Consider the following 25,279-nt stretch of genomic DNA (forward strand, 5'->3'; position numbering starts at 1 on the left):
AGCGCTAACACCGGTTCTCGTCAGAACAGCGAAGTTGAGCGCTGTCGAGCTTGGCTACCACTTGGCTAGGTGATTGTCCGGGTCTGGCGAGCGCTGTTGGAAAGTAGGGTGCACTCAGTCCTTGTGAGGCCAGTTGAGGAGCTACCTGATTGAGAAGCAGTGACGCCAGTACTAAAACTAGCAACAGTCGGGAGAGCGGTATGCCCCTCCATATCCGCATCTAGTGAAACCTATCGGCTGACGATGACACGGTGGGCGGACTTAAGTTTTTTATTATGGACACAAGAGCCAGTTTCCAGTGTCTAGACTGACGATGATGGCTAGGTGTTACCGTAATCCTTACAAACGGGTTGTGGTCAAGAGCCAATCATGTTGGATTAAGGCTAGTGATTTCCTCTTTACTATGGTAGACGTTTTTCCGGAATCTGTCTAAAATAAACTTTTGAAAAGTTCTGACGGGATACAAAAACTGCAGAAGAATGTTACCAACGAAAGCAGGAAATGATCAATGGAAGTTCCTGTATTCTGTTACATAGGTTGATTTCTTAGAATGACTGAATGCTGAAACACTAGCAGCGACGTAGTCACAGCAAAAAACTTTCCAGTGATTCAAGAAGATATTTATTTATTTTTCGTTGCAGTTACAGACAAAATATTTTTACGTATGATCTTATTAATTTCGGTCCCTTATAACCATCTGCAGACCCACAAGATACAGATGCATATTGTCATATACAAAACATACGAACATTACAAAACAAGGCATCAGAAACCAATTTAAGCATAAACGAAACAGTCACATTCCTGGGTACACGCAGTTTACTTACTAGTTATATCGAGTCGGCATATGCAAACATGGTACTGTCACATAATAAACCAAACAAACTTCGACAGGTACGTATAAAACACGAAGTCCACTCGAGAGGGCTACGACTTACCATGTCAAGGATCGCCCGGTTAGCCGTGGGGTCTAACGCACTGCTTTGCGGACGGGAATGCGTGCAGGTGCCCGGCAGGAGTCCGCCCGGCGGATTAGTGTCGAGGTCCGGTGTGCCTGCCAGCCTGTAGAAGGCTTTTAGGCGGTTTTCCATCTGCCTCAGCGAATGCGGGCTGGTTCCCCTTATTCCGCTTCAGTTACACTACGGCGGCGATTGCTGCGTGAACACTTGCTCCACGTGGGCGTACACCATAATTACTCTACCACGCCAACATTGGGGTTACACTCGTCTGGTGTAAGACGTTCCCGGTGGGGGGGGGAGGGGGCGGGAGGGGGAGGGGGAGGCTCCACTGGGGGCCGAACCGCACAATAACCCTGGGTTCGGTGTGGGGCAGCGGTGGGGTGGGTGGACTGCTGTAGCCTGTTGTGGGGTTGTGTACCACTGCGAGCTACGGCGGGGACGTCGTTTCTAGGTCCCCAGTTCCGTACAATACAATACAATACCTTGTCAGCCCCACTAGTGCTAACGACCGAACCCATTTTCGCGAGCTCCAAAACCGCTCCACGAAATTATTTAACATTCAGGCCCTTCGGCCAGTCAGACTCACTGTCCGAGCCGTGTACAGGCAACTGCGTTGATCAATACCCGTTAGCGGTAATAGCGCTTTTGTAAGGTTCTGCTTCTCTGCTTCCTACGAGGACTTTCAGAAGTTTCCCTCCGAGCACTGGAAAAACACAGGCTCTCACGAGAATTGGTTGGTTGGTTTGTGGGATTAAAGGGACCAGACTGCGACGGTCATCGGTCCCTCTCACGAGAATTACTCGCCCCTAAGATGAGCCTAGTTGGCTTTGACCACCACCATTTAGAAGTATTAAGAAAAGCCGGGCCCATTATCTTCAGTCAAACAAAAACTCCCTTTCCTTTTCGGGCGGAAACTGGCCAGAGCGGCTACAAAACGATAGAGGGCTAACACACATATCAGCGGCCAGGATAAGACGTGCTGCAGGCTTCTACGAAGAAACTTATTAGACTGCCATGCAGCGACGGCTGACATGCTTGTCGTATGGCTCTCTTGGTGCCGCTGTTCCATATCGCTTCACATTACTTGTGCATTAGCTGTTTATTTAACAAACGAATGCACAAAATCGTTTCAGTGGGAGGTAATAAAAATGTAATAGCGTATTACAGTATAGTTACACATATAAGGGAAGCTTTATTTAACATAATTAATAAATGTAGTAAAACAGGTTTTAAAATAATGCTGCGCAATTGAAATAGCAACTGAACTAAAACCAATCTGAAGAATAAATCCTAATACACCGTCGGCACACGTACATGCACAAAGCGAACATCGTGCCCCTACAAACCTTCGATATGAGAACTTTCTCTACATTTTGGAACATGCATCAGATATATTTCGTGTCACGAGGAAAATGTGCCATTACCAAACAAAATGCAACAGCCAATAATGATTCAAGCTTCAAACCAGGACGGGCGCAACACAAAAGACATCCTATTTGTCGAACAATAATAGATAACCAGTTTTACAATTGAATGATGGGAACGAGAGCTATAGTGAAACGAAACATATTCAGCGTAACTCTTGCATATGAATTATTTATCAAATGGTATGGGACTTAACTTCTGAGGTCATCGGTCCCGTAGAACTTAGAACTACTTAAACCTAACTAACCTAAGGACATCACACACATCCATGCCCGAGGGAGGATTCGAACCTGCGACCGTAGTGGTCGCGCGGTTCCAGACTGTAGCGCCTAGAACCGCTCGGCCACTGCGGCCGGTAATTATTTATCATTTAAATTAATCACATGTAGGTTGACGCTACGATAAAATAAATAAAACAGCTATAAAATATGAGTGTTTGTGTACTAAGCCTCTGCAAGGTTGTGTTGCAGCTTCGGTACGTATATAATCTGGGTATTACAAAGAGGCAGCATACAGAAGCATCTGAAACTTGGCGTACACTGCAGACAGCTAAACATTATCCTGCACTACGGTATAGACAAGACAGTAATTGAAAAAAAAAGAACTTTCATATGCGTTGAGTGCTGTATGCATCAGTTTATATAGATATAAACTGTTTGGAATTTTAGGTAGCATATGTAGCTTGAGGATCCAATACAATAAATAAAATATCTATAAAATATGAACGCGTAAGCTGCACTCATCCAAAGTACTGCTGGAGCTTCAGTACGCTTGTATTCTACCTTTCAGAGCTGTACCATAACACAAAAAATATAGATAAAATTATATTTCAAGGAGTAATCGAATACAGCAATTAGAAAAGAGTGGGTAGGCTATGGGTGTAATCTCTTACGCTATCGGTCGGAAGTAAGGATTTTACACGCTGAAATGAAAAGAAGATTATTTACGAAGGAGCGCTAGAATATCGAGAATCGAAAAGAAAACTAAAGGCGACGTGAGAGCTCGAATGAAACACTGATAGAATTGAAAGGGAATCTCTAAAGTGGTATGGACATCTGTTGAGAATGCCAGATCATCGATAGCCAAAGAAAAATTTTGAATGGAAACCAGCTGGCTAAACGCGGGAGACCATGACGTTCCTGGAATGACCACATCGATGGAATAGTGGAGCATTGCGGGATACGAAAGGAGGAGGCACTGAATAGAGAGGCTTGGCGAAAGATAATAGGAATACAACAAAATGTGTTATTAATTGATCTCTGTATCAATTATCCTGTAATAATAATAATAATAATAATAGCCGCACATCATAGTCAATTAGTAAGGACAATCATATAAAGCATCTGATATTTGCCTTACGTCATAGTCAGTCATTGTTCTGAATGAAGAAGTAAGCAAATAGTAGTTGAAATGCATTTATATGCATTGTATGCTATATGAATCAGTATATACCAATATACAGCAAAATTTAGACACACACAAATACAGGGCTATTACAAATGATTGAAGCGATTTCATAAATTCACTGTAGCTCCATTCATTGACATATGGTCACGACACACTACAGATACGTAGAAAAACTCATAAAGTTTTGTTCGGCTGAAGCCGCACTTCGGGTTTCTGCCGCCAGAGCGCTCGAGAGCGTAGTGAGACAAAATGGCGACAGGAGCCGAGAAAGCGTATGTTGTGCTTGAAATGCACTCACATCAGTCAGTCATAACAGTGCAACGACACTTCAGGACGAAGTTCAACAAAGATCCACCAACTGCTAACTCCATTCGGCGATGGTATGCGCAGTTTAAAGCTTCTGGATGCCTCTGTAAGGGGAAATCAACGGGACGGCCTGCAGTGAGCGAAGAAACGGTTGAACGCGTGTGGGCAAGTTCCACGCGTAGCCCGCGGAAGTCGACGAATAAAGCAAGCAGGGGGCTAAACGTACCACAGGATGGTGCTCCACCGCACTTCCATCATAATGTTCGGCATTTCTTAAACAGGAGATTGGAAAACCGATGGATCGGTCGTGGTGGAGATCATGATCAGCAATTCATGTCATGGCCTCCACGCTCTCCCGACTTAACCCCATGCAATTTCTTTCTGTGGGGTTATGTGAAAGATTCAGTGTTTAAACCTCCTCTACCAAGAAACGCGCCAGAACTGCGAGCTCGCATCAACGATGCTTTCGAACTCATTGATGGGGACATGCTGCGCCGAGTGTGGGAGGAACTTGATTATCGGCTTGATGTCTGCCGAATCACTAAAGGGGCACATATCGAAAATTTCCGAATGCGTAAAAAAACTTTTTGAGTTTTTGTATGTGTGTGCAAAGCATTGTGAAAATATCTCAAATAATAAAGTTATTGTAGAGCTGTGAAATCGCTTCAATCATTTGTAAAAACCCTGTATATAAAAGAACGATGTCTAACAAAGAATAAAGTATAAGAAAGTGACAACACGAAGTTCACAAGCAATGTAAAGGGCCACCAAAAGATAAGGAATGAAACGCTTTTAGAGAAAGCCGTATTCAGACATAGTTGTTTAAACTTCCTCTATTGGCCACTGCTGCAAATGGCCTTCTTCAGGGCTTTGTGTACAATGCCTGAAAATTTTCAGTTTCCTCGAGGAACCTTTAAAGATAATGACGCTAGTTTTCTGAAAACCTGCAACTGTCGAATGTGAGTATACTGACTCAACCACTGTGTCACTTCGCTCTGCCTCAGACAGAGAGCAGCCGAGATTTGTTTCCACGCACCAACAGTAAGTACCGAGCATAGTCACGGCACTTACTCGGCTGCAAGTACGAATGCCTGGAGATCTTGTTTCCCCGAGGAAGTACACGAAGTGTATTGGCAGTTGCTAAGACGAACAACCATCAGCTGCATAAGGGAATGACGACAGTGAAAATTTGTGTCGCACCGGGACTCGAACCCGGATTTCCCGCTTTACGCGAGTTGTCGCCTAAACTGCTTTGGCTGACCGTGCACGACTCACGGCCAGACTCAAACCTCCGTGTGTCGTCGTTCTTGCGTCACACCCTCTACTCGTACACACATTATGCACTTCCTGTACAAGGAAGGACATTTTAAATGGAAGACGCTGCCTGGTATCGGCGGATAAATACGATATTGCAGTGACTGTGTTGTTAACAAGAATGATGCAATGTTCCTTTGTACATGCATGCATAACCGAAGCAACATTGCATCGTTCTTCTTGACAACATTCGGCGCTGTAATACTGTGTCACTCCAGAGAATGCTTTAAAGTCCTTTTCCGTAATAATGTTGGTTTTGTGAAAATTACTTCGGGCAGTTAATGAGAGAATTGACTTTTGAGGGTAAAGTCTTAGATCTCCTAGTAACTAAGAGATCTGTAGTTTTCGAATCAGTTAACGAAGCGCAAGGAATCAGTGTCCATAAGGCTGAGAACCACTGACTGTATGGCTGCTATAGCAACAATGACTATAGGTGTTAAAAGAAATCTTTTTTTAATTTCTTTGTTAGGCTTTGCAGATATTTACCCATACGGACATCTAAACAGAATTTCTAATCCTTAGTTCTTAATTACTAAAATTTCTAAACAAATTTATTGTTTCGTTTAAACAGGTCAGATACAACATCTTTTGTTTAAGTAAGTGGACAGGTGTAACGAATTAGAATGAAGTTTCAGCATTACACATTATATGGTCAGGTCACATAAAAATTTTCATCTGAAACGTAGACATTGTGAGAGCGAGCGAGCGAGCGAGCGAGAGAGAGAGAGAGAGAGAGAGAGAGAGAGAGCGAGAAGAAAACGAAACATAGGTTACACGCTAAGTAGCAATGCAATTAACAGATTTACATGTTTGATAAGAGGACTAACTATAATTCTGCATTAGTCCTTAAGAGGAATTTTAAAAAAGATAGAAAAACATTTTTGCTTAGCAAGAGTGGCATGAAACAAAATGCAGAGTGCCTAAGCAGTCGATATGAAATATTCAGCCCTGTTGAAGGAGATGTGGAACATAAACGAGTAAAATTGAAAACAATACGTCATAGTAATTTATGTTCCGAAAAAGGTTGTGAGGAATGGGAGAGACCCATTCTTGTTCAACAGCCATTTTTAGAAAGCTGGTTCAATGCAAGCAGATCTACGTCGCGGTTTTAAGCTAATGAAGGCCTTGATGACAAACAAAATGTGATTAAAGAAGGTACGTCGACGTCAAAATAGTCTTCGATAGACGAATGCCAGAGTGGAAAATTTGTAGTAAGTTCCTACGGGACCAAACTGCTGAGGTCATCAGTCCCTAGGCTTAAGCACTACTTGATCTAACTTAAACTAACTTCCGCTAAGGACAACACATACAGCCATGCCCCAAGGAGGACTCGAACCTCCGACCAGGGTAGCCGCTCGAACTGTGGCAAGACGCCTAACCGCGCGGCTACAGCGCGCGGCGATTCCAGAATGAGATTAGTTGGAAAAATCCTCAGAAAAATACGAGTTTACCGACCATCGAACCAGATTTGTGACTGGATTCAGAACTTCCTTGAAGATAGGACTCAAGATGGTGTTGGATTCAAAACTTCTTTGAAGATAGGACTCATGACGGTGTTCTTAACGGGACGAAATCGACAGAGACAAAGGTAATTGTGGGTGTACGCCAACGGCGTGTTACACAGCCATTAATGTCTACGATAAAGCCGGAAGCTCCATGAGGCTGTTCGCACGATGCTGTAGTTTACATGATCGTTGCAACGGCAGAAGACTGTAGCGAAATATAGGACGACTCGCGGAGGATAAAAAATGTGTGCATGGACTGGCAGTTGACGCTAAATAAATGAAACGCATTGCACATAAACAGGTGAAGAGATCTAATACTATTCGATCACACTATTTACGATGGACCAATGGATAGTTACAATCTTACGATACATCGGAGTGACTGTCCGGAGCGACCTGAAGTGGAATAACCACATAACATGAGCTGTAGGAGAAGCACAAGCCTAACCAAGATTCACTGCAAGAATATTAAAGGAATGATATTCATCCACGAAAAAGAGTGGAATACTCGTAAGACCGATCCTTTAGCATTACTCATCACTCTGGGGCACGTGTCAGGTACCGCTCCGCTAACTGAGCGGTGGCGCTCGATTCGGAGGTAAACTGGTTCGAACCCTGGGGGCGGGGGAGAAATTCTCGGCACCACTATTGGGCCATCAAGGAAAGGAGAGGTGGTTGCATAGGCTCCCCGATCACCAGACTGGATTAAATTCCAAACCTCCCCGCAGTGTCCCACGAAGTGAAGCCACGTGACACTGATGGTGGCGTTCCGTTCATCAGATAAGTACACTAAACCAGGCTAAGTTATATCTCAGCACTGCGTTTCACCCACCCTCTTCCCACAACATCATCCATCACGAAACGCATTACAACCACCTTCATTCAATAAATGCACTTAACATACATCACTCACATTTCGCGAAGCAAAGATGCCATTGTGCACGAAGGAAAGAAATACCCCTCCAATTAGGTCGTTGAATCTACCCATCGCGGTGTGCCAGCCAACCATCCCACACGATAAATCAGTCAATAGAAAATATAAAGAATATCAAACGAAAAACGGCATATTTCGTCATGGGATCGTTTATAATTAGCGCGAGTTCGTTACGGAGAAGCTCAGCGAACTACGGTGGCAGATGCTTCAAGAGAGGCGTCGTATACCTTGGAGAAGTGTACTGTTGAAAAACTGAGAGTATTAGTTCCAAGAATAGCCAGACAACATATTACTTCCTGCTACATACTCGCAAGTCTCGAGAAATGATCACGACAAGAAAATCGGAGAAATTAGACATTATACGGGGGCGTACCGACGGTCGTTGTTTCCACGCACAGTTTCCCACGAATGGAACACGGAAGGGGGTCTGCGATAATGGTACAGTAAGTACCACCGGCTACGTAGCTCGCGGAGTGTAGTTATAGATATAAAAATACACCGAAGAGCCAAAGAAACTGGTACAGCTACCTAATATCGTGTAGGGCCCCGGGAGCACGCAGAAGTGCCGCAACATGATGTGACATGGACTCGACTAATGTCTGAGGTTGTGCTGTAGGGAACTGACAGCATGAATCCTTTAGGGATGTCCATAAATCAGTAAGAGTTCTTCTGAAAAGCACGTTGCAAGGCATCCCTGATATGCTCAACAATGTTCGTGTCTCGGGAGCTTGGCGGCCAGCGGAAGTTTAAACTCTGAACAGTGTTCCTGGAGCCACTCTGTAGTAATTCTGGACGTGAGAGGTGTCGCATTGTCCTACTGAAATTGCCCAAGTCCTTAGGAACGCACAATGGACATGAATGGATGTAGGTGATCAGACAGGATGCTTACGTACGTGTCACCCGTCAGAGTCGTATCTACACGTATCAGGCATCCCATATCACTCAATTTGCGCGCGCCCCACACCATTACAGAGCGCCCAGCTAGAACAGTCCCCTGCTGACATGCAGGGTTCATGGATACATGAGATTGTCTCCATACCCGTACACGTCCATCCGCTCGGTACAATTTGAAACGAGACTCATCCGACCAGGCAACATCTTTCCAGTCAAAAGCAGTAAAATGTCTCTGCTGATGGGCCCAGGCGAGGCGCAGAGCTTTGTGTCGTGCAGTCATGAAGGGTACAGGAGTGAGCTTTCGGCTCGAAAGCCTATATCGATGACGTTTCGTTGAATGGTTCGCACGCTGACACTTGATGACCCAGCATTGATAGCTGCAGCAATTTGCGGAATGGTTGCAGATCTGTCTCGTGAACGATTCTCTTCAGTCCTCGTTGGTCCTGTTCTTGTAGAATCTTTTTCCGGCCCCAGCGATGTCGGAGATATGATGTTTTACTGGATTCCTGGTAATCACGGTACACTCGTGAAATGGCCGTATAGGAAAATCCTCACTTCTACGCTACCGCGGAGGTGTTGTGTCCCATCGCTTGTGCGCCGACTATAACACCACGTTCAAACGCACTTAAATCATTTTATACGCTATCTTACGTAATGTGAGCTCACATGGTTGCGCGAATAAGCAGGGGTGAGACTAGGAGAAAGTGAGTGCAGTTTTATCTTAGACTGGTTTTGATGTATTTCATCGCATTTTCTACGTTTTAACCACATTCGGGCCGGCCGGTGTGGCCTTGCGGTTCTAGGCGCTTCAGTCTGGAACCGCGTGACCGCTACGGTCGCAAGTTCGAATCCTGCCTCGGGCATGGATGTGTGTGATGTCCTTAGGTTAGTTAGGTTTAATTAGTTCTATGTTCTAGGCGACTGATGACCTCAGAAGTTAAGTCCCATAGTGCTCAGAGCCATTTGAACCATAACCACATTCGTTTTCAGTAACATTCGTATGGCCGCTAGTAACCTCGTCGTTGAGCGTGCCTAACCCACCCATTCAGCCCCCTCCCCCTTTCCCCCGCGCCACACGCACACAGACACACACACACACACACACACACACACACACACACACACACACACACACATACACACACGAAGGCAAAGCTTACAAAATTCTCGTACGACTTGACTGGTGGCCTTATGGAATAGTATGGAGCAGGATTAATAGAATACATAAGAATTTCCCGTAAAGAGCAGCGCGTTTCGTCACGGGTCCCTTTACTGCCAATGTTTCGGAGACACTCGTCAAAGACCAGTAGCAGACGCTACAAGAGAGGTGTTGTGGGTAATGAAGAGTGTACTGTTAATATTCCGAGAGCGTACTTTCGAAAAGCGGCAGATAACATTATAGTTCCAACCTTAGAATCTCGCGAAATGAGAATCACGAAAAGGACGGAAGAAAAAGATTAGGTCACCCGTCGACATCGAGGTCATTAGAGACAGAGTACAAGCTCGGATTGTTTCACTAATGGGGAACAGAAACGGCCGCGCCGTTTCAAAGGATCCATCCCGACACTTGCCTGGAACTATTTAGGGAAACCATGGAGAACGCAAACCTGGAAAACCGGACACGGATTTGAACCGCCGTCCTCCCAAAAGAGCGTCCAGCCTGATAACCACTGCGCTACCTCGCTGTTGACCACGACGAAAAAAATTTAGAGCTCACACGGGGATTCGACCGCCAGTCATTCTCCCGAGGCACCCTGGGCAAATGGAGCAGGAAATATATGTAGACAGAGAAGAAATGATGGTGGTAGAGAGCCAAGCTCCGCCTGACGCGGCAATAACACGCGCCGCAGCAGAGATGTAGATGCACGCAGGGAGCAGGCAGGTGGCCCGACTTCCGAGCGGCGGCTCACCTGGCGGCCGGCCGCCCCCCCGGAAGCCGTCACGCCGCTGCCAGCGCCGGAAGTCACGCCCGCCGCCGCCCCCGCCGCCCCCGCCTCCTAAGGCAGTGTCGACGTTCCGTCAGCGGGGCAGAGCCAGGGACAACGGCCTGAATACCCGCCGCCCGCCGCGTGGCCGGCTCTGCGCTGGTGCATGCTGGCAGTCTGCCCACATTCCGTGTTCCGGCCGGGCGACAAAGGGAGGAACGCACACACATAGCTCTACCACGTTTTCACGGCGTGCAGGCGCCGATCGTCTGACCCACCGCGCGCTCTTCATTCGCGAAATCCATTTGTGGCCTGGCGGACGCCGCGCTACCCGACAAAAGCGGGCACTTCGATTTTTAAGAACAGAGGCTGTTTCTCCAAAAAAATGATGATTATCCAAACAATACCAAAGGAGGGCTACACGTAGGGTTCATAACGTAATATCATACACTGTCTAGCAAAAATAGTGAAGCATCCAGAAACCTAGCAGGAAACAAAAAGAAACTTCAGTGGCTGAGAGGGTATGTGATGCTACAACAGTGATTACAAATTCGTGTCAAATTTACAAAGGAGTTGCAATATGAGCCGAGTTACGAGTATGTCGTTGACCCCCTGTGGCCAGGATGCAGGCTCTGCTTGGGTTGGAAACTGTGTCATAAAGCTGTTGTATCTTCGCCTGAGCTAAGGTGCCCCATAACTAGAATGTGATTTTGACTCTGCAGCGGAGTGTGCGCTGATATGAAACTTCCTGGCACATTGAAACTGTGTGCCAGGCCGAGACTCGAACTCGGAACCTTTGCCTTTCGCGGGCAAGTGCTCTACCATCTGAGCTGCCCAAGCACGACTCACGTCCCGTCCTCACAGCTTAATCTGCCAGGAAATCTCGGCGTGGCACACAGTTTTAATCTGCCAGGAAGTTTCATATCAGCGCACACTCCGCTGCAGAGAGAAAATCTCATTCTGGAAACATCCCCCAGGCTGTCGCTAAGCCATGTCTCCGCAATACCCTTTCTTTCAGGAGTGCTAGTTCTGCAAGGTTCACAGGAGAGATTCTGTAAAGTTTGGAAGAGACGAGGCACTGGCCGAAGTAAAGCTGTGAGGACGGGACGTGAGTCGTGCTTGGGCAGCTCAGATGGTAGAGCACTTGCCCGCGAAAGGCAAAGGATCCGAGTTCGAGTCTCGGCCTGGCACACAGTTTTAATCTGCCTGGAAGTTTCATGCCCCATAACTGTTTTAGCTTGCCCTTGTTATCCTGGATACTGGCAGTGGGACGGAGTTGATGTCAGAGCTGGTCCCACACAATCGGCGGGTCCTGCCACCCAGGGAGTACTTGGACATCACGCAGACTGCTCGTAGAGACGCGTGCCATGTGTAAACGAGCGTTATCCTGTTCGAAAATGGCACCACAAAACTGTCACATCAGAAGTAACAGGTGAAGACGCAGGTTGTCCATTAAGTACAGATGTCTCAGAGTTTCCTCAGTCACTACCGGCTGTAACCTGAAGTCATGCCCGATGGCTCTCCACACCATCCCGTCAGGAGTAAAACCACTGTGCTGGAAGAATGAGACCCCTCCCCAGGTTGCCTGCATACCCGCTGACGATGGTCATCCGCGGTAGTGCAGACCCGTGATTTATAACTGAACACAATCTGATGCCATTCAGCACCTGTTCATGTTCCTAGTCACAGCACCACTCTAAATGCAGCTGTGATGTAGTGCTGTTAGTAGCAGCCTACTCACAGTATGATAACTCCCTAGTCCAACTGCTGCCACTCTCCCACCAGTGGTGCAGACTATTGCAGTGACACAGACTATTGCAGGCGGCTCATTACTTGTTCTCGGGTGGCAGGAGCAGATTTGAAGAAAATGTGATGTGGCTGGTGCACAATACGGCGATCCTCTCCTGTAGTGGTCAGACGTTCCCATGCAGCCTAACAATGGGTGATTGTCAGATATGAGTGCCCCACAAATCTGGAGTTGCACGACTCGACCAGTAGGCCAAATGGAGATGAACAATAAGGCACATTTCGAAGAGTATTAGGTGCTGACAACACTGTCTCATATGAATACACAGCAGCTCTGTCTCCTTCACGATGATCACTCAGCGTCTGATGCTGTTCACGTCCCCTACATACCCTTCCGGGGTGGTAAGAACACTAAACACGGACGAAATTAATGCACCCTGGTAGCCATTCTACCTGCCACAGAGAACTGCAACTCTGAAGTTAAAATCTTCTGGGTTATTAGGCCGCATCATATTTCCTCTAAAATAATCGACGTTTCGATCCCTCTGCTGGGACCTTCGTCAGGATCTTCCGGCGTCCACAATTGCTAGAACACTCGATGAGAATATCCTGAGGAAGGTCCCAGCAGAGGGGTCGAAACGTCGATTATTTTAGAAGAAATATGAGGCGGCCTAATAACCCAGAAGATTTTAACTTCAGTGGAAACGGCCACGAAAGCCTGCATACGTAGTTGCAACTCTGATTTTTTGCATAGCCGTCTATGGTGTAATATGTTAGGTTGACGCATAAGTTCTTAGCGTTTTCCCGTAAATTCAATAAACACAACAGATACACGTAACAGGGACTTAAGTAACATATTGTACGTCACTGTTTAAAGCAGTCTGCCAACGTTGGCCGGCCGCTGTGGCCGAGCGGTTCTTGGCGCTTCAGTCTGGAACCGCGCGGCCGCTACGATCGCAGGTTCGAATCCTGCCTCGGGCATGGATGTGTGTGATGTCCTTAGGTTAATTAGGTTTAAGTGGTTTTAAGTCTAGGGGACTGATGACCTCAGATGTTAAGTCCCATAGTGCTCAGAGCCATTTAAACCATTTCGTCTTCTTCTAGTACAATGGTTTCCTGGCGCCTCACTTTCACATCGATGGCGACGCGATTCGCAGTAGACTGTTGAAAGCCACACAAGGCCAGTGGAGGTCAGGTCACGTCTGTCCATCCTCTGGCGGTTTACAAGAGGGGAAACATTGTTCAAATGGTTCAAATGGCTCTGAGCACTATGGGACTTAACATCTGAGGTCATCAGTCCCCTAGAACTTCGAACTACTTAAACCCTAACTAACCTAAGGACATCACACACATCCACGCCCGAGGCAGGATTCGAACCTGCGACCGTAGCGGTCGCGCGGTTCCACCATGAAGCGCCTAGAACCGGCTGGCCACACCGGCCGGCTGGAAACATTGGCTCTGCAATGTCAAAAATCTACCCTAGACACAGTTGCCCACAGAAATCCGAATTCTCGTGTAATCTCCAACATGCTGTGACCAATGTTTTTGTACCCATCACACGTTCAAAGCCGGCTAACTCGCGACGTGCTGCCGTGGATACTACACGCTTGTCTGTGAGACTACTCAAATACCGTGCCAACACTCGCGCCAACACTCGCGTCATCAGTCGCCTAGAACTTAGAACTAATTAAACCTAACCAACCGAAGGACATCACACACATCCATGCCCGAGGCAGGATTCGAACCTGCGACCGTAGCGGTCACGCGGTTCCAGACTGAAGCGCCTTTAACCGCACGGCCACACCGGCCGGCTTGGGTACATCCATCGCGAAGAAGCATTAATCACATCCAAATGGGCAATATGTGCACTGCTTATAAACGTTACTAAGCAGTTTAGATATTGCCTACTTGGACGTGCCATTGTAAGTTTCCTTATGACAGACTGTGTAACAAACAACTGTCGAAGAATAAATATACGCGTCGAAAAAAGTTTTGCATCACTCCGGTTTCCAGAACTCCTGAAGATAGACATTGACTGTGGATATTGTATCACAGACACAGACCCTTTGACTCTTCAGAGATGTCTCTAAACCCACCCAAAGATGAAAACAACCACGCATGAGCAGCGCCTATTAGACGGAGGGGGGTCCGACAGCCGATCAGTTCCAGTCATTCCACCAGGAAGGAGGTACACGGCTCGTGTTGTCTATAGTTCAACCATGCCTAGACGATCAATACTGCGGTTCGATCGCGTCCGCATTGTTACTTTGTGTCAGGAAGGGCTCTCAACAACGGAAGTGTCCAGGCGTCTCAGAGGGAAACGAAACGATGTTGTTCGGACATGAAGGAGATACAGAGAGACAGTAACTGTCGATGACGTGCCTCGCTCAGGCCGCTCAAGAGCTACTACTACAGTGGATGACCGCTACCTACGGATTATGGCTCGGAGGAACCCTGACAGCAACGCCACCATGTTGAATAATGCTTTTCGTGCAGCCGAAGGACGTCGTTTTACGACTCAAACTGTGCGCATTAGGCTGCACGATGCTCAACTTCACTCCCGACATCCATGGCGAGGTCCATCTTTGTAACCGCGATACCATGCAGAGCGGTCCAGATGGATCCAACAACGTGCCAAATGGACCGCTCAGGATTGGCATCACGTTCTCTTCACCGATGAGTGTCTCATATGCCTTCAACCAGACAATCGTCAGAGACGTGTTTGGAGACAACCCGGTAAGGCTGAAAGCCTTATACACACTGCCCCGCGAGTGCAGCAAGGTGGAGGTTCCCTGCTACTTCGGGGTGGCATTATGTGGGCCGACGTACGCCGCTGGTGGTCATGGAAGGCGCCGTAACGGCTGTACGATACGTGAATGCCATCCTCCGTCCGCTAGTGCAACCATATCGGCAACATTCGTCTTCATGGACGATATTTTGCGCCCCCATTGTGCTCATCTTGTGAATGACTTCCTTCAGGATAACGACGTCGCTAAACTAGAGTGGCCAGCATGTTCTCCAGACATGAACCCTATCGAGCTTGCCTGGGATGGATTGAAAAAGGCTGTTTATGGACGACGTGACCCACCAACCACTCTGAGGGATCTACGCCGAATCGCCGTTGAGGAGTGGGACAATCTGGACCGACAGTGCCTTGATGAACTTGTGGATAGTATGCCACGACGAATATGGGCACGCATCAATGCAAAAGGATGTGCTACTGGGTATTAGAGGTACCGGTGTGTACAGTAACCTGGACCACCACACGCTGTATGGTGGCACAACATGCAATGTGTGGTTTTCATGAGCAATAAAAAGGGCGAGAATGATGTTTATGTTGATCTCTATTCCAATTTTCTGTACATGTTCCGGAACTCTCGGAACCGAGGTGATACAAAACTTTTTTTTTTATGTGTGTGTATATTGTATACACATCAAAGATGTCTGCTTGTAAGAAAAATCTTGTGTTCGGGAGCATTAACGAAAACTTCAGTTGCGAATCTATAATTTTCCCTAAAGCAGGAATTTTGATTGTCGGTTGTACTTTTGCGCTGCCTTCGAAGTGCTAAAAAGTAATTATCTGAAGTTTTATGAACTGCTTCTTAAAACTTAATTACTTACGAAAGTTATTTATTTTATTAAAACCAGATCGTCCGCAGAATTCGTCTTTGTCTTACCGCGATAGGTTTTCGATTTAAAGCTCTGGAGACAAGACAGGATTTCATACCCTCCGATAAATATTTACAGCGAGTCCTGCTCGTATTGGCCACGCTACTGCAGCGGCGCTGCCTGCGTGGAAGCAGTGGATAGTGAGGGAGTGTTGTACGCTGCGCCGAGCAGGTACTGGACCGCGCAGTGTGGCCACGTCACGGGATCTACACTCCGCTAGCTACCTTACGGTGTGTGGCGGAGGATGCTTTGCGTACCAGTGCCACTTTCCCATTTTGCCGTTCCAGTCGCGAATGGCACACACAGAGAGCAAGTATTACAATTAGTAAGCCTCAGAATGAGCTCGAATGTCTAAGGCTTACTTACATGATCTTTTCGCAAGTTATATGCAGGAGGAAGCAATTTGCTGGTCGACTCTTCTAAAGACGTACGCTGTCGGAATTTTAGCATCAAATCACACCGGGATGCACAACATCTCTCCTCTAACGTTTTCCACTGGAACTGGATGGCGCCTCCGTGACGCGTTTGCGCTTATTAAAACAACTCTTGATGCTTTTCTCCATTGTCTTCATCAATCCTTCTGAACAAGGATTTTCAATAGTCCAGTATCGATCGAATGACGATTTCGCAAGCAACATTCTTTGTAGGTGGACTACACTTCCTAAGGATTCGTTCTATGATCCTCAGTCCGGTATCTGCCTTTACTACGAGAAGTTTTATGGGGTCGTTCCCCTTTAAATCGCTGTTTCCAGTAATTTATCGCGAATAGTGTAATCAAACAACAACCGAAGTTTTATATTATTTATGAACAATGCGTTACATTTGTTTATGTTGAGGGTCAACTGACAATGCCTACACGAGGCGACCCTCCTTTTGCAGGTCTTTCTGCATTTCGCTAAAATTATCTAACGTTGCGACTTCGCTGTGTACAACAGCATCATCCTCCAAAAGACTTATGGAAATTCCGACCATATCCTCTACATCATTTCATTTATTGTGAAAAATGGTGGCCCTGTAATACTTCCTTGGGGTACACCCGAGGTTTCTTTTACGTCTGAATAACTATTATTTCTCATTCAAGATCGAAAAAGTGTGCTCTATTTGGTAGGAACTCTTCAATTCAGTGAAAGGCACATTGTCCGCATTTCCATAATGGACCGAACAGCTGCGTCCGCTGTGCAGTGTAGGGTCAACGCTGTATCACTGCAACTGTTGTAAATTCATTACTTTGTCGGTCTGATGCCTAAGCAATCGGGTGGAGACATGTATGTCATTACGTTGACTTCCACTGCCCAGAACTCGCAAACTTCTCAGCAAGCCACTGGCGTGCTGAGTCAAGGTAAGAAGGCTGTTCGCTATTAAGATCCGATCGGTCGCGAAATGGAAGCCACAGCGAAAATCGAAAATGTATTATTTGCAACGGCGAGCTACTTCTCCCAGCTACTTCTCTACGTAGTCGCCGCTCCGCCTTAGACATTTGTCGTAGAGTTGTAACAACCTTCCATTACCCTCGACATAGATGGCAGCCACCTGTGCTTTTTGCCATTTCTCTACGCTAGTCCGCAGCTTGTTGTCTGTGGAAATTTTGTCGTCATAGCCAGCGGTTCATGTGAACAGAGATGAAATCCAGAGAGAGCCGAGTCCGGGAAGTATGGTGGGTGATCAAACACTTCCCATCGAAAACGTTGGAGGAGCGTGTTCATTTCCCCTGCAGTGTGTGGCCGAGAATTATCCTGAAGAACGAAGTGCACGACGGCTACGTTCTGTGGTGTTGCATGAAATCAGCCGAAATCTCTGAGCAGGCAGTCATACTTCGAGGGCAACCCAATTTTCTTGGTATCTTTACTGGTCACTGTGCACTCAGAACTGAAAAGAGCTACGTGGTGCGATCGGCAGCACAACAGAGATACTGCCCAACACATCTGTGCAAAGCTTCATCGGATTTTCACTTTGGTTTCCACTTCGAACCGATCGGACCTTCACAAACGCATACGAGTAGCAATCCTATATAAAAATGCTGAGAAAAGAAATACTATGTTTTTGGACGAGTCCAACTCCAACCTGTCCAGTAGTGAAGGCTGCATATATGCGAAACAGTGGTCTCGCAAACGTGCATCATGTATTTCCGTACCTAACATCCCCAGCATCACCTGATTTAACTCGACTACATTCCATTACCCTTATCTCACTTTTGTTGAAGTTCATCTACGAGGTGCATTCAAGTTCTAAGGCCTCCGATTTTTTTTTCTAATTAACTACTCACCCGAAATCGATGAAACTGGTGTTACTTCTCGACGTAATCGCCCTGCAGACGTACACATTTTTCACAACGCTGACCCCATGATTCCATGGCAGCGGCGAAGGCTTCTTTAGGAGTCTGTTTTGACCACTGGAAAATCGCAGAGGCAATAGCAGCACAGTTGGTGAATGTGCGGCCACGGAGAGTGTCTTTCATTGTTGGAAAAAGCCAAAAGTCACTAGGAGCCAGGTCAGGTGAGTAGGGAGCATGAGGAATCACTTCAAAGTTGTTCTCACGAAGAAACTGTTGCGTAACGTTAGCTCGATGTGCGGGTGCGTTGTCTTGGTGAAACAGCACATGCGCAGCCCTTCCCGGACGTTTTTGTTGCAGTGCAGGAAGGAATTTGTTCTTCAAAACATTTTCGTAGGATGCACCTGTTACTGTAGTGCCCTTTGGAATGCAATGGGTAAGGATTACTCCCTCGCTGTCCCAGAACATGGACACCATAATTTTTTCAGCACTCGCAGTTACCCGAAATTTTTTTGGTGGCCGTGAATCTGTGTGCTTCCATTGAGCTGACTGGCGCTTTGTTTCTGGATTGAAAAATGGCATCCGTGTCTCATCCATTGTCACAACCGACAAAAAGAAAGTCCCATTCGTGCTGTCGTTGCGCGTCAACATTGCTTGGCAACATGCCACACGGGCAGCCATATGGTCATCCGTCAGCATTTGTGGCACCCACCTGGATGACACTTTTCGCATTTTCAGGTCGTCATGCAGGATTGTGTGCACAAAACCCACAGAAATGCCAACTCTGGAGGTGATCTGTTCAACAGTCATTCGGCGATCCCCCAAAACAATTCTCTCCACTTCCTGAATCATGTCGTCAGACCGGCTTGTGGAAGCCCGAGGTTGTTTCGGTTTGTTGTCACACGATGTTCTGCCTTCATTAAACTGTCGCACCCACAAACGCACTTTCGACACATCCATAACTCCATCACCACATGTCTCCTTCAACTGTCGATGAATTTCAATTGGTTTCACACCACGCAAATTCAGAAAACGAATGATCGCACGCTGTTCAAGTAAGGAAAACGTAGCCATTTTAAGTATTTAAAACAGTTCTCATTCTCGCCGCTGGCGGTAAAATTCCATCTGCCGTACGGTGCTACCATCTCTGGGACGTATTGACAATGAACGCGGCCTTATTTTAAAACACTGCGCATGTTTCTATCTCTTTCCAGTCCGGAGAAAAAAAATCGGAGGCCTTAGAACTTGAATGCACCTCGTAGTAACCTTTCTTCAAGACGTTAATCATTCCATGCAACTGTTATTGCAAGTCTTTTGCAGTTTATAACAGAATTACAATGTCACCAACAACCCTTGAAGTTTTTGTTTCTTCTCCCTGAACTTTATTTCGCTTTCTAAATTTCCCCTTGGTTTCCTTCATTGCTTTTTCCATGTACAGACTGAGTAACACGGGGAACTGGTTACAACTTTGTCTCACTACCTTCTCAGTGATTAATCAAAGATGAATAAAAGGTTTATTTCATTTGCACATACATTTTTAAAGTATTACCAGAATCAAAATTGCAAGATGACCTTCTATTCCAGTAGTAAAAAGTTCAACATCAAATGTAACTCGGCCGCATGAATGAACAAACCTCACATTATAACGACTTAGGAAATGCACGAGATTAACAACCGAACATACAAGAACATGTGCTAAGGAGCCTAGGAGGGCATTAGCTGCTTATCCCTAGCCTGACGTCAGAGCGTCTGAACCGCCCAGTAAAGATCAAAAGCAGCCGTACCTCCGCTACTAGCAGTGAACACTAGCGGGTGCGCAGCTGTGTGTAAGGCCTTAATGGGAAGTGGTTCTATAACGAAGAACGATACTAAACTACATGGCCAAACCACTTGTGTGAAAGCAGTCTTGTTCACTGACATAGCTAACATACGTTTTTGCCTGCCACTGGATGCCGTTGTACACGATTTCGTCTCCTATGCATTGCGTACTGCCTGACTAACGACCAATGCATCAATTAAATTTCAGAGCCCGATGTTCTACCCTTTCTCAGATGCCTCCAAGTACCATATTTCAGCGGGACAAAGCACGGTTATACGCAATTATGAGCCGCGGAATGTGCGTGTCTTCTTCGGCGAATGACTGGTTGTGAACGTACTGTAAGTACGCTGACTTGCGGCGACCGATAGCATTGCCACTGTTGTCGAGGACGCGAGACTGTAGCGTGTGGCAGAGTAGGTTGTGAAATAAACATAAAGCTATTTAGTTATTTCCATATTCGATGGATAATCTGAATGATTCTGTGGAATGAGTCAGCTTACAGGGTATACAGGGTGTTACAGAAAGATACGGCCAAACTTTCAGGAAACATTCCTCACACACAAATAAAGAAAAGATGTTATGTGGACGTGTGTCCGGAAACGCTTAATTTCCATGTTAGAGCTCATTTTAGTTTCGTCAGTTTGTACTGTACTTCCTCGATTCAACGTGATCAAGTTGTAAATTTTCACAATCAACATGTGTGGGCTGACGAGAATCCGCACGCAGTTGTGCAATCACGTTATCAACACAGATTTTCTGTGAACGTTTGGGCACGCATTATTGGTGATGTCTTGATTGGGCCCCATGTTCTTCTACCTACGCTCAATGGAGCACGTTATCATGATTTCATACGGGATACTCTACCTGTGCTGCTATAACATGTGCCTTTACAAGTACGACACAACATGTGGTTCATGCACGATGGAGCTCCTGCACATTTCAGTCGAAGTGTTCGTACGCTTCTCAACAACAGATTCGGTGACCGATGGATTGGTAGAGGCGGACCAATTCCATGGCCTCCACGTTCTCCTGACCTCAACCCTCTTGACTTTCATTTATGGGGGCATTTGAAAGCTCTTGTCTACGCAACCCCGGTACCAAATGTACAGACTCTTCGTGCTCGTATTGTGGACGGCCGTGATACAATACGCCATTCTCCAGGGCTGCATCAGCGCGTCAGGGATTCCATGCGACGGAGGGTGGATGCATGTATCCTCGCTAACGGAGGACATTTTGAACATTTCCTGTAACAAAGTGTTTGAAGTCACGCTGGTACGTTCTGTTGCTGTGTGTTTCCATTCATGATCAATGTGATTTGAAGAGAGCTATAACATGGAAAGTAAGCGTTTCCGGACACATGTCCACATAACATATTTTCTTTATTTGTGTGTGAGGAGTGTTTCCTGAAAGTTTGGCCGTACCTTTTTGTAACACCCTGTAGATACTTGATAGAGTTTACATTAATGAGCATATTATATTTTTTAGTACTGCTCATGCTACTGCACTTAAACAACAGGCTCATTTTTTTTTACAAGCTATCGACTTTTCAATAAAAATTCGGCCATAGAACAGAAAGAGTGGTTCAGAAGAAATGATTGTAGGTTAGCTTAAAAATTTGCTTTGCTACCTGTCAGACATTTTATGTTACTGGGCAAATGATCAAAACTTTTTGTTGCTGTATGGTGAACTCCTTTCAGAGCCATTAACGGCTTTAATAATTGCTAATAAATGTCACTGTTTCTTCTGGTGTTGTAGGTATGGACATCACTGTTCTTCTCAAATTGTGACAGATTATTTATGACGAAATACAGTAGTATTTATGTATTGTCAAGGCGCAATTAAAACGCCTGACGTTACTCTAAAGGTGCCTCCTTGAGGACCGCGGGTGAAAACTACATATTATTTTTGCTGCTCGCTTTTATGCAATCAGTAATTTCATTCTAAGTATTGAGTTACGCCAGAAAACTATTACATAAGGCGTTAGTGAGTAGAAATACGGAAAATATGTTGTTTTGTTCCCGGGTTCGATTCCCGGCGGGGTCAGGGATTTTCTCTGCCTCGTGATGACTGGGTGTTGCGTGATGTCCTTAGGTTAGTTAGGTTTAAGTAGTTCTAAGTTCTAGGGGACTGACAACCATAGATGTTAAGTCCCATAGTGCTCAGAGCCATTTGAACCATTTTTTGTTGTTTTGTTCGCTTTCAAGACTACAAATTAAACGAACAACAAAAGTAGCTAAACTTAACAGTCTGAGCAGGTCATGAGTGTGCTTCTTTCAGTTTAAGTTTTCATCAGTATGTACTGCCATAAATTTGGAGCACTCTCTCCTGTTTACTGACTCCTGTTCATGTGTTACATCAACTGGTAGTACGACTATATCTGTTGTACATAACGGAATGTAGAATGTTTTCCCAAAATTCAGACAGACCCCGTTCTCAGAGCACCACTTAATAATTCTTTGGAAAAGATCATTAACAACCTCTTCTGTTAGTTTCTCCCTGATGGGTTTTATTGTATCACTACTATCGTCCGCAAAAAGTACCAATTTTGGTTGATGAGTGTTAAGTGGAAGGTCATTTAAATATGTAAGGAATAAAAGTGGACCTGACATCGAATGGTGTGGGACTCTCTTTGAGACTTCTCTGCAGTCAGTAAAATTTTCTCTCCTTCCAACATTGCTAGAATTATTCACCCAACTTTTTGCATTCTGTTTGTTAAGTACGATTCGAACCAAAAATGGTTCAAATGGCTCTGAGCACTATGGGACTTAACATCTGAGGTCATGTCCCCTAGACTTAGAGCTACTTAAACCTAACTAACGTAAGGACATCACACACATCCATGCCCGAGGCACGATTCGAACCTGCGACCGTAGCGGTCGCGCGGTTCCAGACTGAAGCGCCTAGAACCGCTAGACCACACCGGCCGGCAAACTCTGATGCACCAATTCTTTCTGCTTAAATGTGGGACTAACTTGAGTACATTGCGTTTTCGAATATTTCGGAAAAAATTAGACGATAATTATTTAAGACTTTCTTGTCACCTTTCTCTTAAAGAGATTTAACAACTTCATATCTGTATGGACAAGGAAATGATGTGGCTACGTCATTTACTTCTGTAGGCGGCACTGTGTCATATCGACGAGTGTAGTATCAGTGGTAGTATGGACTTTTAGAAATTGTGAGTGATCTCAACAACTGCAGCGTCTTCAAAGTGGCAGTTACTGTACAGTAAACTTAGGACGTACGAGAGAAAAACACTTTCACAAGATTTGGTAATGCAACATTTCTCGGGTGTATAGGGAGTTATTACAAATATTTTGGTTGAGTCTTCAAAGAAATTAAATCCTGTACATCATTCGTAATTATGCATTGTGCGTAAAACTGCACTAAAAATGTTACTAAAGCGAAACCGCTGACATATCTAACGTTTTGCGATTTCTTGACGTTTGTCAGATTTTCACAGCCTCGTGTCTCAATAGCTGTTCAGAATTTACCGACATGTTATGTACGAAAAGTGCACGAAATGTCTGTCTGCTTAGCTGAGTGGTAACGTGTTTGCTTACCATGCATCGGGACCGGGTTCGGTTCCTGGCTGCATTGGAGATTTTCTCCGCTCGTGGACTGGGTGTTGCGCTGTTCCTCATCGTCATCTCGTCGTCACCGACGCGCAAGTCGCCCAGTGTGGCGTCGCCTGAAACAAGACTTGCAACGCGGCGGCCGCACTTCCCTGGATGGGGCCTCCCGTCTATCACTGCCGCACTATCATTTCATTTCTTGCAGGAAACGTAACGCCCTTTAATATTAATCATGTCGTATTTTTGCCTAAAATGCACAGGAAAAAAGTGCCATTGCTTGGGGGTTTTTTCAAGATGAGAATAACGCACAAGGGGAAGAACGTCCAAAAGTTGGATTTTTCACGGAAGGGGTAATATGTACAGCATACTTGGAAACCAAAGTTAGTTCACCTTTTGCAACCAAAACCCTTTTTTAGAGCTATCTCTACTGGCCTATAGGAGCGTACTACCGATCTCTAGTGAGGGGGGTTCCGACAGGCTGTCAAGAAAAGGCGTCTCGGAAAACTGTCCGACGGGTTGTTTCTGGTAAAGGAAAACGCTTTTGCACTACCAAGTTTTGCCTCTTCTGACGTGACACCCACTTCTTCCTCCTTCCGTCGATGAAGAAACCATTGCGTGACCGCGATTATCAGAATGACGACGAGGCTATTTTCGAGGTGAAACTTTAACGAACAGATACAGTTCAGGCTTGTACAGTCCATGTGTCCGCCATCTCATCTAGCGTTGCGTAAAACGTGTCGCACTGAACGACAAATTTGTAGATAAGAATTAACACCACCGCCAAACTTCATGTCTGCGGTTCCATTTTTTCGAGGCGATGATTAAAACTTTATAACTACCTGTCGTATTGTCATTTTTCCCTCATATAAAGCGAAAGATAATTCTATGGAGTTTCTTTAGTGAAGAAATAGAGATGTAGTCGACTAGAAAACTACACGCAAATAAATAATAAGTTTAAAAAAATGGTTCAAATGGCTCTGAGCACTATGGGACTTAACATCTATGGTCAGCAGTCCCCTAGAACTTAGAACTACTTAAACCTAACTAACCTAAGGACAGCACACAACACCCAGTCATCACGAGGCAGAGAAAATCCCTGACCCCGCCGGGAATCGAACCCGGGAACCCGGGCGTGGGGAGCGAGAACGCTACCGCACGACCACAAGCTGCGGACAATAAGTTTAAAAACTTGTTACATCTACATGATAATTCTGCAGCTCACAATTAAGATCCTGGCAGATGGTTCATCAAATCACCTGAAGTTTCACTCCCTAGTCGCTCGCAATGGCCGCGCCGTTGGGGGCGCCATGTCATGAATCGCGCAGCCTCTGCGGCCGGAGGTTCGAGTCCTTCCTCGGGCAAGGGTGTGTGTGTTGTCCTTAGTTTAAGTAATGTGTAAGTCTAGGGACTGATGACCTCAGCAGTTTGGTCCCTTAGGACAGCGCGGAGAAAAAAGCGAACACTTACATGCTTCCGTGCGAGCTCTGATTTCTCTTATTTTGATGATTATTTCTCCCTATGTGGGTGGACGG

General features: G+C 45.8%; 1 protein-coding gene across 1 annotated transcript in view; it reads left to right on the top strand.

Moving 5' to 3' along the window:
- Nucleotides 1-855: 855 nt before the first annotated feature.
- LOC124613522 overlaps nucleotides 856-25,279 on the top strand; it is a 155,668-nt gene continuing 131,244 nt past the window's right edge. Inside the window, exon 1 of the mRNA XM_047142233.1 lies at nucleotides 856-894. Coding sequence (XP_046998189.1) covers nucleotides 856-894 — 39 coding nt within the window. The remainder of the gene's footprint in view (nucleotides 895-25,279) is intronic.

The sequence above is a fragment of the Schistocerca americana genome, chromosome 4 (genome assembly GCF_021461395.2).
Source record: "Schistocerca americana isolate TAMUIC-IGC-003095 chromosome 4, iqSchAmer2.1, whole genome shotgun sequence".
NCBI classification, from domain to species: domain Eukaryota; kingdom Metazoa; phylum Arthropoda; class Insecta; order Orthoptera; family Acrididae; genus Schistocerca; species Schistocerca americana.